General features: G+C 36.5%; 1 protein-coding gene across 3 annotated transcripts; it reads right to left on the bottom strand.

Moving 5' to 3' along the window:
• Positions 1-1096: 1096 nt before the first annotated feature.
• LOC129097981 (cytohesin-4-like) lies at positions 1097-12477 on the bottom strand. 3 transcript variants are annotated; one of them, XM_054606915.1, is made up of 13 exons: positions 12395-12477; positions 11483-11565; positions 11162-11214; positions 8750-8816; positions 7040-7158; positions 5374-5454; positions 5103-5215; positions 4045-4193; positions 3266-3377; positions 3075-3151; positions 2921-2992; positions 2552-2700; positions 1097-2290 (listed from the first exon to the last, which is right to left on the bottom strand). In XM_054606915.1, the coding sequence occupies exons 1-13, from the start codon at positions 12432-12434 to the stop codon at positions 2212-2214; spliced, it is 1194 nt and encodes a 397-aa protein (XP_054462890.1). In that variant the 5' UTR covers positions 12435-12477; the 3' UTR covers positions 1097-2211. The 3 variants fall into 3 exon arrangements, with proteins under 3 accessions (XP_054462890.1, XP_054462891.1, XP_054462892.1); XM_054606916.1 differs by having other exon boundaries at positions 11162-11211; XM_054606917.1 differs by lacking the exons at positions 7040-7158; positions 8750-8816; positions 11162-11214; positions 11483-11565; positions 12395-12477 and adding an exon at positions 5998-6054.
• Positions 12478-15117: the final 2640 nt, after the last annotated feature.

The following is a 15117-nucleotide window of genomic DNA, read 5'->3' as shown; positions in this document are numbered from 1 at the left end:
TGACAGGGTTTGACGAGGCCCTACCATCTAAATATTTATAGAAATATATATATATACACATTTACATATCAACATTTCTCTATTTAGTCCTCTTCATAAAACACAAAAGTCAAGTTTATGGCAACAGGAATAATTTTCATTTTAAGGCGAGAAACTATTTATCCACCGGCCAATCTAGAGATTTTGGTCTATGTTTTCTCTTAGACAAAAAAAATGCTCATGTAGTTGTTTATTTCACTACTTTGTCTATTTGCGTCTGTAGATTTCTCTTAAAAAAGAGAAGTTACAATTAGGTAATGACTTATTTGAATATTTAAACATAACCTTTCAGAAAACTTAACTTGATGTAAATAATCAACTGCGGAAGTTTGATGATATCTTTTAGTACATTTTTTTTTACCTGTTCACCGGTAGTGTCTTAAAAATGTATGTAGTTTTACAAAACATATCTTTAAAGGCCGTTTTCTCTAAATTAGTTTTCTCTCAGACTCTGATCCAGAAATCAACACTTAAGTATCACTTACATACACCAAACTTTGCAGTTTCATTCCTCTCTATATTCTAATAATAATAATGCCTAATTTGCATATTTTAACAACAATTCTGAAAACTTGTAATGTCCTGATGTAAATAATCAGCTTCATGGGGATATCAATTAGTTTAATTTTGTAAGACTAAATAAGGAGGTAAAGCTGCTGTCAGCAAACTCAGATGTTTCATAAGATCAAACCCTCCAATGTTTGACAAATACGAGGAGGAAAAGTGTTTTGCAAAAAAGAAAACTGAAGATGTATTTTTTGTTTGTGTTTTGTTGTGCACCTGCTCCCAGGAAACCACAGCTCTCTATCACAGCTTCACACACACACTCACGACAGGAACTGCACAGGAAAAGCCTTTCACATGCTCATCAGATAAACTCAGGACTTCTGAGTATCGTCACTTCTTACTTCTCATCATCACATTCTGTAACAAGATAAAGGTAGTCGGGGTGTCAAAGTAAAAGTTAATGTTTGAACATGAGAAGAAGTGATGATGTACCTCCATCTGCTGGAGAAACAGACTCACAAACAGACAATATACCAGTTTAATGTACAATAAGAGTAGTTTGATTTTTCCAACAATATACAGTCATTAAATTATACATAAAGTCATTAAAAATATGTTCAAGTGAAAAAGATATACTATATAAATTCAAAATAACATGTATTAATAAGTTAATATTACATTTGGAAAAGCTTAATTTTACCTTCTTTTCACTTTATTTACAACAATTTGTTAGTATTAAAGGTAAAATGTGATATCAATAAAAAGGAAAACAATGTATTTACATGATTTGATGACTAAGTGAAGTTAGAGAACTGGACAGCTTTTGGTTTAATCATCCCAAATCATTAGGAACACATTTGAAATATTTGAAAAAAAATGGGTTGAGGCTCAAATTTAAAGCCCTGATTCTTGGCAATGATAAACTGTTTATGCACTGTATGTTATTCAGTGCATAAATAAATGCAGAATAAACAAATTTGAATATTCTAATATAATATAATATCAATAAATAGCTACTGTTTCTGCAGCCCATGGATTGATTATGAGACAATGGACCCTCAACAAGAATAAGACCCCCAGACTGAAAAACTCACGTTTTGAGTATGATTTTAGTCCTTATGTGTCTCTTTGGGGATGCTTTAAGTCTCTTATGTGGTCATTATGCATCTCTTTAAGGTTGTTTTTGTTTTTGCATCTTTTTTGGTGTTGTTTTGCACTTCTCCCCAACAGCAAATGTTACCAGCCACTTGATTCAGTGGTTCGGTTTAAGGGTCTCTCAACCTGGACCCAGTTGGCCTGTTCAGTCGTCCGTCCATGACACTAACTTCCTATCACTTTCTGACTCTGGTAGGGGGGAACCAGAAGTAGCCAATCAGATTTCAGGGTTGGCATGTGCCCTACTGGGCTTCGACCTGCAGCAGATGTTTGTCAGTGGGATGTCAGGACCTGAAGTCGGTGCAGTGGAGCTTGCAGTTTGCAGAAGTAATATAAAGACTTCACAGTTCACGCCACATGAAGTTCCCTTTTCTTTTTTTACACTTTATCAAGTTCCGAATTTGAAAATGCTGTGCGAGTCAGTTTTGGTTTTATTTTTCCTGAGCAGTCTCTTGTCATAAAATCCCTGGATGATTGATCCATAAAAAAGCGTCGTCAAGGATCCAAACACTATGAGGAAGTGTTGGTGATGACTTTCCTCTTTCGTAGAGACACCAGGTCATAAAACGGGTCTTTGGTGATACTCGCCCTGAAAAAAAAAGATTAAAGTAAGAAAACTTCAGTAGCACTTAAATACACTAAACTGTACAGTTTCATTCCTATATACATTCTGAAGGTTTTTATAGAGGGGTTTGTTCATATATCATGACATTTGCGGGTTTCGAGGTGAGCTGGTTTTATACCGACCGTCTTTGTTGCTTTTTTTTTGTGATCACGCGTTTAATATCTTTGACCTTAAAGACCAACACGGCCTCCCATGAGTTCTCTCTCCAGCTTCGACGGCTCTCACCTGATTGCATCGATCCAGGCGTCCCGCTCTTCTGCGTCGGCTGCCCTGAGCTTATAGGACTGGTGTTTACCCTGCACCACTCTGCCTTTGTTTTCCGTCTTGCAGGCCTTGATCTGCTGTCCTTTGGGGTTATATAACTCCAGACAATACTGTTCAAACACACATGTGGCATCGTTACTGTGTGCATATGCTCTCTGTTTATATTACGAGTCTTCTGATAGCCTTGTGACTCAACGTTTGAGCACTTGTGTTTGAAATTCATTTAGCAGCTGCCGTGTGATTCATTAAGTGTGTGGCAGCAGATAATGTGTTTGAGGAAGCTCAACGCTTCTTCGTACACTACGATACCAAAAGCAAAAGATGCTCTACCTGTTTGCTTGTGTTTTGCAGCTTCCTGACACACAGGTTCTCCAGAGGAATAATCCCGATCGGGTCTTTATCCTGCAGGAGGAGGAGGAGGATATTAAAGACAGGATGTTTGATATTAACATATTAATGTAAAGCAGAAAGACTCTTTTCTTACCGTGGTGTATTCAAAGTAGTACAAGCAGCTGTCTGTCAAAATGAACCACCTCCTCTTCCAGGTTTTAACTCGACCACCTGCGACAAAGACAACAAACATTTAAGAAAAACAGTTTGTTTTTAATCTCCACTGAAAGCCTCCAAACATCTCAGATTAGTTTCCATATTGTACGAACATCATCAGCATCTCACCCATTTTAAGGAGCCAGCCTTCTCTGTCTGGATTAAAAAATGTCAGCGTGAGGTCGTTCCCATCGTCCTCTGGGATTTTGAAAGGCTCGTTGCGGATACTCGTGTACAATTTCTGGAAGAGAATGTCAGTTTCAACATCAAATATAGAATAATAATAACTTTGATAATAATCATATTTTCCTGAATTTTATTGAGACAGTAGTGAAAGAAGATTCAAGTCATTTTATTTAGAAATAAATAATATACCATAATGTGAAGACCCTGCATTGAATGTTTTACTTAAAAGTGACAGGTAAAGTTAGAAGGAAAAAAAGATCATTGTAACTAACATTTTTTGTCAGATTAACAATCCAGAATATTGGAGCTAAAACAATATTTGAGTTTCTCAAATTCTCTCTTTAAATAATGGCAACAATTCATTGTTGTCACAAAATTAAACATGTTTTTAATACATTTTTAATAAGGTATTTTTATAAATGAATTTTGATTATTCTTTGTATTGTGAGTGGCTTTCAGGATGGTGGTCTGTGGTTCGACAACTTTGGTCGAGACTGAAATAACTCAACAGCATATGGATTGCTATGTTATTTCCTTCAAATATTCTTTGTCCCCAGATCTTATGACTTTCCCATCACCCTCAGTTGTACTTTGTGTTTAGTGGTAATAAGCAAATGTTAGCAGTATGTTTTTTATTTATGTTGTAAAATGACAGACATGACTTTATTGTGATATTATTATATGACATTATTAAGACACCTGTATTGGTATTAGTAACAAACCGTGAGCAGCTCGGTGGGCAGGTCCTCCCCGTTGTTGATTCCTCTGTTCATGGAAAAAAATCGCTGCAGACTGGGTTTGTCTTTCACGTTGGGGTTGTGGAGGCTTGTGTTGAGCATGATGATGGCAAAAGACAGGATGTAGCATGTGTCTGTTACACACACAAACACACAACACACACATACAGAATGTAGGAAACACAGTTAGTTTATTTCAGCTGTGCATCTTTATCACTGAACATTGTACTACGACAGCGTATGAATAAAAAATCCCAGATTAAAGTTGTAAATTACGAGAAAAAAGTTTTTTGCAACCAGTGAACAGAAGTGACCATATTTGGACTTTGGAGTATTGACATAGAGACGCCATTTGTATATATCTTGTAGCAACCTTTCAATAACAGTAGCCCCACCCTAAAGCATTCTCTCCTTTATGGTCTATTTGACTCTAAAGGGACCATCATTTACTAAGTGAACATCATGCTGTATTGAAGAAGACTTGAAACTAGAGATTGAGACCATAAACTCATGTTTACAATGTTTACTGAGGGAATTAATCAAGAGAGAAGTAGAGTCATTTTCTCATAGACTTCTATACAATCAGAGGAGTCGCCCCCTGATGGACATTAGAGAGAATGCAGGTTTATGCACTTCAGGATTGGCTTACTTTGGCCTACTTTTCATAACTGGAGGTTTCCGCCAGCATGTTTTTTTTTTTCACGGAATAAATACCCCTCTCCCCGGGCTCCACAATTTATTAATTTTACCTACAATGGCATTAATATACCGTTGTAATACATCAGCTGTATACATTGCAATTTTTTTGTGATTGCTGACGGAGCGGGAACATGGTAGAACAAAATATTTTCTCTGATCAGTGAAGGAGAGATGAGATATTATGGTGACTTCACTCGTGTTGTTTTGTGAGGAGAAAAAAATATTAATCCCAACAGCAGATAACTTGTCTATCTGTGAAATTAATGAAACAGTAACAAAACTTTTTTAATTGGCCACTCTGAGAGAGTGAATCAAGTGAGACACAGCGTCTTTGTTGTTTGTACCTGTGGATTGGAAGACCCCTGGGTTACAGTCGCAGTAGCGAGTTGCAAACGCCTCCATCATCCTGTCAATCTTCTGCGCTTCTCCCGGGAGACGAAAGCTCCACAGAAACTGCCTGCAAGACGGCAGAGGTGTTAAAAAAAAACCACACACACACACAATATCAAAGGCATGCTGGTAAAGAGGAGGAGGATTTTTACATCATCAGAGAAACAATGTTAAAGGTTAAAAACTGCTGCAATGTCTCACGCTGACTTTCAAAGCAACACAAACCTCAACGCTTGCACAAGATTCAGGTCTGAGAATTCATGCAGGCCCACAAACGCTTTCAGTGTCTGCAGATGCATTTCCTCCCTGTGTCAAAGAAAATAATAATAAATATCAGCCAAACAGAAAATGTGAGGTTCATTATGAAAAAAGTGGAATGGAGAATGCGAAGATAAATAAGGATAAGATCCAGATAGTAAAGATAATGATCCTCTCACAGGTTGACCAAATTTTTTCTAATTAGATAATATTACAATCAAATGCACTGTGTCAACAAGCTAGAAGTTTTTTTTTCCAGACTTAATGAAAAGTTGTCATTAAGGGATATTAAAGCTTTATATTAGATATTTTCTACTAAACATGATAGTTAAAGTAGAAAGCCTCCCAAAATTTAATGTTTTAGTTAAATACCAAAACCAGAGAAGTTCCTGTCAGACTTTTTGGACCTGAAAATGTGGCTGATATCTGTAATGAGGTGCGAGTTCAGCTGGACCAGATGACGTTTTCTGGACGACGGACTTAAACACATATCTGGGGATGTAACTACAATATATGCCGCCTGTAAGTGTGAATTATCTGAAGTACAGAAATGGAATTCAACTAAGTACATTTACTGAAGTATCTACTTACAATGTTGAGATGCCCTCAGACTTTCCCTCCTTTCCCAATCACCTGACTACACACCTGTTCCCACTTCCCTCATCATCAGCCACTCTCTACATTTACCGGCCGAGATGTCAGATCGCCTCGGCTGCCATGTGCCTTTGCTTTCCAGCATCTTTATTTTGTCTCTCAGATTGTTTCATCAAAATAACTGGGTGCAACACAAAGGGGATCAAATCATCTAATATTTCACGAAAAAGATGAAAGTAAAAAAACACAGATTGTTGTAATAGACCTTTTTGTTCTATTTTTTCCCCCTCCAACATGATCGCACAGAAATGCATGAAATGAACAAATCCTTTTATGGTGCTGGGACGTATTGTCTTAAAATTACTAGAGGAAACAATTTCAAATCAGGTTTGTAGAAGAAAACAAATTAGGTTAAGGCAAGTTTGTTTGTTTTGACCCATTCACCTCCCCTTCCCGCCCCTGCAGCCTACTTTAAGTAGTCTCTGTCACTATTTATTCTACGTCACTATCTCTGATCTTTGCATATTCATATGGATACCTTTAATGTGTGTGTTCACCACTTAAATGGATCCTAATTGACTTTCATTGCCATTGTTTTTGTGGTGCCGACTTGTGTTTTTAACACCTTAGATGCCACCACATCGTAACGTGCTGTTAGTCGTGGTCATTTAATGGAATTCTCTGAGATTAGGTTGTTCCTCTCGCATAGAGTAGTTAAAACTTGCTTCACCTCAAGCAGCTAACAGTAAAATGATTCTCTGATGCATCACAATCTACTACTGTCTTTATAATAATATATCAGTCAACAGACTGATCATTGCACTGGTACTTAGGCTAAAAGTAAAGGATCTGAGTTCTTCTTACACCACTGCTTTTGTCTGTTCAGTCATCTAAATGAATGCTTCTGATTGGTCCCGTCTCTCTATGATGACCTCATCCCGTCCGTTTCAACATGGTGGAAATGTTGGTATCAGAGAGTATTATAGCCTTGACTTTCCTTTGAGTCCAGGTTAAATCCACATAGTATGTTATTCTATACCTTTCTCCCAGGAAGTTTCCGATGGCGGTCTTGTTTAGTCCGTCTTCTTTGTAAAGAAACTCGGCCACCGACTCTGCTCGCCATTCCAGCAGGTCATTTTCAACCAGGTAGTGGACGCCCTGAATAAAAAGATGGGTAGGAAGACAGGTTTGAATGAAAAGTATTTGGAAACCATGTCCATGTTTACACACAGTAACCAAGGTTTTTAAGGGTGCATTCTGGGACATTTCGCTTTGTTTAAAGTTTAAGTGTTAATTTAGTTATCCAATCCACCCAGTGTGACTTTGGGTGGTCTTTATACTTTCTGGTTGATGATTATGTGTATTTCATTCTAAGTATTTTAGGGGAATATGTACGAATTACAGAACATTCAATTTTGTAGGTCAAGGTACAATCGCTGAATAAATAGCCTGATCATGGTTGTGTGTTTCGACTAACAGGACAGGAAATAAGTACCACAGCATGCAAGTTTTCGTGTGAAACGTTAGCCAAAGCTTGCGTTTTAATTCTTATCAGTGCTGATAACTTTGTAGGTTGTTAAACAAATAAAGTTTTCTTCTTTATCTGAGTCACAGTTACATTAACATTAATCACCAGAGATAGAAGATGACAGAAGGTTGGATGAATATTGCCCGCTGTTACCTCTCAATCTCAAAGGGTGTTCAGAGCCAAATCTTCAAAATATGACCCTTCAACTGAGTGTGCACTTCTGCTGAGCAGTTCTTCAAATACGTTACACTTAAAAGACCCTTATAACCCCAAGAAGTCTTAAACTTCTCATCCTCCCACTTGTGCATGTCCTCAGGCCTGAGCTCAGAGCGGTCACAGGCCGAGAGACTCGGTTTTTAACAGAGGACGTGGAGAGGAAGCAGCGAGAAAGACGTGGGTAGCTGTGGTGAAGTGGCGCTTCTGCACCACTTCAGGGAACAGGATGTGGTTTTTCTCGCTATTCAGTCATCGTCGGCGTCTGTGCAAAGTTTGCATTTCTGCACATCAGACACACACACGCACACATCACTCAAGTCCACATCCACTCTGCATGTAGTTATATTTGCTGTCATCTAGCTGTTGACCCTCACAGTTAGAGGAACTGAAAAAGTGACTGAAAGTATGATTTCACCTACTGTACCTTTCCTGTTACCTTACTAATTCAACTTTAAGTAATAAATCAAAACGATGTTACACACTTGGAGATAACTACTACATAACTACTGTGTACAGATATTCAAGTGACCAGGTGTTGTGTGTTGGTCTGTCGTACAGACTGTACAAAGCAGGCTATACTGAATTCCAGTAGTCGAATGTAACTAATTACATTTACTCAAGTACTATGTTTGAGTGCAGTCCAGGTACTTGCACCATTATTTCCATTTTATGCTGAATTATACTTCTAGTCCACTACATTTTGGAGGCAAATATAGTACTTTCTTACTCATTATTTATTTGATAGCTGTAGTTACTTGTTACTTTGCAGATGTTAATACTAAATCTAAATTGACTAATGACCAATTGTATATTTATATTGATTAAACTACCCAGCAGATAGTTCATAAAGTAATCAAAGGTCTTTGATAAGATTTGAGTACTTCTTCCACCACTGCTGACTTCTGTTAAATACCTAATACCTTCAGAGCAAGAAATCAACTGGATCTCTAACCAATAGATCTTCTTTTTACTGTTTGTATACACAAAAGTACAATATAGACTCACCCTTTTGGGGTCCATGTTGAATTTCTTTTTCCCACGTAAGAATCTTCTGTTCTTCACAACAATTTTACTGCAACAAAAGACCAAAATATAGATTTATTTTTTTCAACAGCAAATTAGATGACAAATAAATGTTCAAATGGCTTGTTTCCTTGTTTGTATCAAAAAGACAATGTACAAGAGACAGAGAAGAAGGCAAATTGGACTATTTAATTGTATATAATTTTTTTGTGTATTACAAACTGTTTATTTTGCTTTGTCTCGTGTACAATTGGTTTTCTTCACATTTGTTTTTACTTTTTACTATATACTTCTAAATGTGCACACTTTTTTCAGAATCTGGATAATTCAGCATTAATCTGCTGCACAAGTCAGAGCAGGGAAATTTGCACAATTAACTTATTGCAGGTTTGGTATATTTATATGCATGACATGCAATAATAAAGAAAGGCTCAAACTTCGGCTCAAAATTATGTCATCAGAGTTATTATCTTACCTGGCAAACAGTATGAAATATAATTTATTCAATCAGCAATGCTATGATATAAGGAAAACAGCAAATTCCCATATTTTAGAGGTTTGACCAGAAGGTAGACGCTAATTTTTGTATTTACCTATCAAAACATCAAGATGGTTATCATTTTATTTTTGGTCAATCAATGAATTACAAAAACAAAATATTCTGAGTGATTTCTCCAAGTGAGCATGTATTTTATTACGTTTTTATTTTTATAAGTTGAGGCTTTAAGGGTCGGGGCAGCAGTTCTGAGAAACTGTGGTTATAATGCCAGTAAAACATGTTATAGCTGAATGCAGTGTGATACCACTGAAATATAACAATCATTATCACCTTCTGAAACCAGTGATAATAGCAACAGGAAGTCTATGTAGTTAGACCGCCCCATGCACACATTCTCAAAATGTCAAGACTTCCTCTCCCATTTCTGTCACAGTGCTCAGTAACTGTGTTTTGTTATGCTCAGAGCTGCGACCACACTTCCTCCTTCATAAAGCTATAAGTATCAAACACCCAGGGGTTAATTGTACCCCAGGGGGTTCTTCTGCAGTTGCATGGGGGTTGGCATGGGAAGATTTATAACAAATTAAATCAAGAACCCACATATTGAGTCAGTTGTAACTGTTGAGCATGACCTTTTGAGTGCATGAAATATTGTTAGCAGGAGATCAAGCAAAGAAGTTGAAAATGTTAGGTTAAAGCGATGCAGAGATGGTTGAAATTGTTAACTAAACATAATAATAAACAGTTGAAGAAGTTACCTTAGGTAGCAAGATAGCTAGTTAGCTTGTACTTAGGCCAAAAGTAATGAATACCCAGTAGTAGTTAGTTAACGGATTAGGTAAAATAGTGAGCCATAAGTAATTAATTACTAGTTGAAGGAGTTATCTTAATTAAATTCAGTTTATTTTGTATAGGCCAGAATCACAAATTACAAATTTGCCTCAGAGGGCTTTACAATCTGTACACATGCGACATCCTCTGTCCTTCCCTCACATCGGCACAGGAAAAACTCCCCTAAAAACCCCTTTAACAGGGAGAAAAAAGGAAGAAACCTATGGGAGAACGACAGAGGAGGGATCCTTCTCCCAGGATGGACAGAATGCAATAGATGTCATGTGTACAGAATGAACAGCATAACAGAGATTACCATTACCATTAAAGTAATGGACTAACAGTTGAAGGAGTTATCTTAAAGTTATGGATTAACAATTGAAGTAGCGTCAGTTAGCTATAAATAATTGATCAATAATTGAAATAGCTAATCTAGAGTAATGGATAAACATTAAAATAGTTTATCAATTGAAATAGTTAGCTAAAACTATAACGGTTGAATAAGTTAGCTAACGGATGAAATAGTTAACCCAAAGCATTGGATTCAAAGTTTAATTAGTTAGTTTTAAGTTATAGATAAACAGTTGAAGTAGTTTGTTCAAAGATTATAGATTAACAATTGAAATGGTAAACTAACGGAAAAACAGTTGAAATAGTTAGCTAAAAGTATAACTAAGAAGTAGTTAGCTGACGAACAGTTGAAATATTTAGCTCGTAAAAGTGATGTATAAACTGTTCAAACAGTAATGGATAAGTGGTTGAATTGGCAGCATGGACTTGAATTAAACTGACAGGGCTGTGGATACATAAAAGATTGTGAACCACTGCTGTATGTGAAGCATTTTCATGAAAAAAAAAAAGGTTTAAAGACATCAGGGTGAAAGGTTTGAGTAGAAGGGTTAAAGATTAAACTGCAGATGGGCTGCACTTATGGAAACTATTTTGACATCCACATCTGACTCAAATATAAAAATCACAATAAATGACTTTGTCAGACTGAGCATTATGTGTGAAGTGGGAGTCTGCTGTGGTCACTGACTCACAAAAGAATTGCTCATACTCACTTCTGTTCCTTTAGTTCGGGGCTGTGGACGTGATCGATCTCCAACCTCAGCTTCTTAGGAAGGGAGTTGAAAAAGATGTTAGCTTGGTACCAAGGTTTGTTGTTACGTCATGGAAATCTTTAGACTCAATGTTATACCGCTCAGGGCAGATTGATCCTCCAACAGAAAAAAATAACCTTCATACCTCAATTAAAAGATGGTGAATGAAACATCTTTGTGTGCAGTGAAAACAGTTCAGTTGAAGCAGCAAGGAGTGGGTGTGAAGAATAATGAAGGGTTTTTTAAATGTGAGACCTTGGAGGGATATATTCACCATAGTACCTGAATGTCATCCAGAAGCTCAAACTTGTGAATCTTGATGGTGTCGCCTTGTCTCTTCTCTGCTTGGGGGAGTTTCGGTGGAGCTGTGGGGCGACAACAGGCTTCATCACTGAGACAACGACAGTTCACCATGATGGTATATACTTGGTGAAACAATCAGACTTGCAGTAGTGTGGACTGTCTTGACATCTTCCCTCATGCCTACGCTCACCCTCACAACTTCATCCACTGCTAGTTAGAGAAGTGGTCAATGAATGAGAGAAGGAAGAGGGGCTGAAAATAGCTGCTTCTCTTCCTTCTTTTTATTGAGTCAGGTTGATTTTGAGTGTGGCCATAATGTACAATTCATCTTAATTCATGGGTGGGTTTTCTGCAGGAGGATGATTTGCAGCATTATAAAAGTTTCTATTATTGTGCATCATCTCGAGACACAAAGGTTGAAGAGCAAAACTATCGAACATGCTGGTTTTTCAAAAAAACATATCCACATACAAGCAAAACCCACCAAATGTAAATTAGCAGCATTTTTAGTTAGTTCTAATTACTATACCGCACAACAGATTTGACAAATACTTTAAATCATCTTGCAACAACCATGCAATTTGTTTTTAATAATAATAATAATTTTACATTTTATTTGTTTAGCACTTTAACAGGTACTCAAAGCTATTTGTTTTTAATGATAATAATTAAACATTTTATTTGTATAGCTCTTAAAAGGGTACTCAAAGGCACTTTACATGGTAAAGTCAGTGACAATAAAATAAATAATAATGTAAACAAGGCAGAGAGATGAGACTATAACAGAAATAAACAAAACAACAACAAGAAAAAAAGCTTTCCATGATAAAATAAAGTATTGACAAAGAAAAATAAAAGATATAAAAGAATAAAATAATACTAATAGCGTACCTTTCCCCCAGAGGAAGCTGTCTTTTCTGCGTATAGCCATGTTGTTGGTGGTGGAGAGCAACTGACGGCTGAACAGGAAACAAACTGAGTGTCAGAGTGAAAAAAGGGCCGGCGCTGCTATTCTGTGATACCGAAGAGACTCAGAGTTCACTCAACAGTCTCTTACTACATTTCTGGTGACGTGCACGACAGAAATGTTGACATGCAGTCTGTTTCTATGTGTGTGTGGACATTTTCTTTAAGAAACAGAGATGTCATTCATTTCTTACAACTACGCAACATCACTACTTCCATTATTACACATCTATTATTACAAAATGCTCTACCCAACCAACTACTAATACTGTACTACTATTACTACAAACATCTTTAAGTGAGTTACAAAAGAAAAGGATAAAATATAACAAACATGCACAGAAAGGATGCGCACAATAGGAGCCAAATTTTATTTTTCAACTTAAATTAGGTTTGTAGAATATTCTCCGTATTCCCAATGCTGTTTTACCACAGTGTCTGGTCATTTGGTAACTACAGTGATGACACAGTACATCTTTAATGGTTAAATATATTTTGTTCTGTATGGTAGAGGGGCCACATAACCATGTAATTTGTTTGTTAAGATGTTGTGCCATCAAACATGCCTACTTCAGCAGGAAGGAAACAGCTTTGAACAGAGCAAGGCCTCTATTTCTAAATATGAAGCCCCATCTAGTGTCGCTTCACACCCCTTAACATCACCTAGACTGTTGGTATAAGGTACAAATCATGCTGTATTATTACATTTATTTACTGTATTTGTATGAAAAACAAATGTGTTGCTGCTTGCATTGCACCATGAACCAAAAAGTGCATATTGATGCTGTTTTATTGTGATTGTGTTTTGCACTTGTGTCTTGAGATTAATTATTGTGTTGTTGTTGCTGTTGTTGTCGTCATGGCATGTTGGTGGTCTCTGTTTGAAAACATTTTAATTTTAACCTTCACCTCATTAGTTTAAACACATCTCGCCAAAGCACATTCACAGATATATTGATTAATGTGCATAAATTGTCCATAAATGAAATGAAATATTCAGTTATTGCCAACAAATCCCATGAGAAAACCAAAACAATGTGTTTGGTTTATTACAACTGTCTATGTAACAGCTTATTTACTGTAAATGTTACATGTATTTTACTATTCACTTACAGTATTGTGGTCTATGTGTATGTGTATTTGATCAATTACTGTGTTACAACCATATGTGAATTATGATATTTCACTGATGATTCTTAGTGTCTTTCTTGTAATTTTTACAAAGACACTCGTTCATGGAATTTCTTAATTTACTATCAATTGATTTGTTGTCCAACATTTACCTTTTTCAGACAAAGTTTTACTCACTGCATAGCTGTGCACAAGTGAGGGTTGAAAAATAAATAAATATTGAAACTAGACATCAATGCTGAATATCAGAAAAGAGGAGAAAAATACACAGATCTACCTCAGTTCTTTTTCATTTTTCATCAACTTTGAGAGTATTGGTTAGGAAACTTCTAAATATAGCTACGCAAGTCATCAAACACGTGTCTGTGTTTGTATGTGTGGGATTGTTCTGTGCAATAAGTCAGATATTATTTTAAACTTCATGAGTCAAGATCAGTGTGTATTCTCAGCAGGATGTGAATTGTGTGAAGGATCATCAACTGTATCATGCTGACGTTAATAGTTGAAACAATGGTCACTTACTGAATAGTGTGAATAAATGCTTGATAGAAGAGTGAACTCGGTTTTGAGGGACACTTTAATTTCACAACTTCATATGTGATAAAATAAGCACTTATTTTATGAATGTGCCATGAACTCTTTATATGTATCACACCCTATAATGAATAATCAACACCTCACTAAATCATAATCTAAATCATAAAATGCTCAAAAATGAGACACAGTACTATATAAAGAAAAGTATACTAAATGATATAAACATTCATACAGGTCTTCATTCAGAAGTTAAGGATAATGCTGTAAAAAGTAAAAATCTCTAACTTGCTTGTGTGTTGCTCACTGTGAAAAATGTAACTGAAAAGCTATTTCAGTACTGATATGAATATGATCTCCAGAACAAATAAGCTTGACAATGAGTTCGCAGCTGGATTATTCTGAGTTGAACCTTGTTAATTATGCCCAAATCCCCTTCTGTCAATCATCAGGAGCATTTGTTATAAGAAAAGGTAATCTACCAGCTGGCGCCTGTTCATTTTGCGACGCTTCCATCCTCCCTGTAATTGGGCTTCAATTGTTGTAATCTTTTGTTCATAATGAGGAATGGAGTGTAGCCATATTGTCATATTTAACTGGAGAGTTTGGGATGAGAAAGGATCTCTGGAAGATCGATGGTGAATGGGTTATTGAACGGGTATACTGGGAACAAGCCCAGGGATCAAGGGGATTAGGGGGCTGGGCCTCTGTTTGAAGTGATTGATAGCATTTATTGCTGAAATTGCAATCAAACAACTACAAATAGACTAAAAACAATTACAAAGAGACACAAAAATGCAGCAAAGAGATGCAAAACCGCTGCAAAGAGACAAAACAAGCACTAAGACAAAAAAAAAACATAGTAGACTCAAAACGACTCCTGAGACCCAATTCAACCAAAAACACACAAATCTATTGTAAACAGATAAAAGAATCCACAGAGAATAACCATAACTAGACGCAAAAGAACCACTAATAGGTGC

This window comes from Anoplopoma fimbria, chromosome 11 (assembly GCF_027596085.1).
Source record: "Anoplopoma fimbria isolate UVic2021 breed Golden Eagle Sablefish chromosome 11, Afim_UVic_2022, whole genome shotgun sequence".
Classification (NCBI taxonomy): domain Eukaryota; kingdom Metazoa; phylum Chordata; class Actinopteri; order Perciformes; family Anoplopomatidae; genus Anoplopoma; species Anoplopoma fimbria.
Note: the sequence above shows the minus strand (reverse complement) of the source record. Positions and strands in the feature narration are given on the sequence as shown.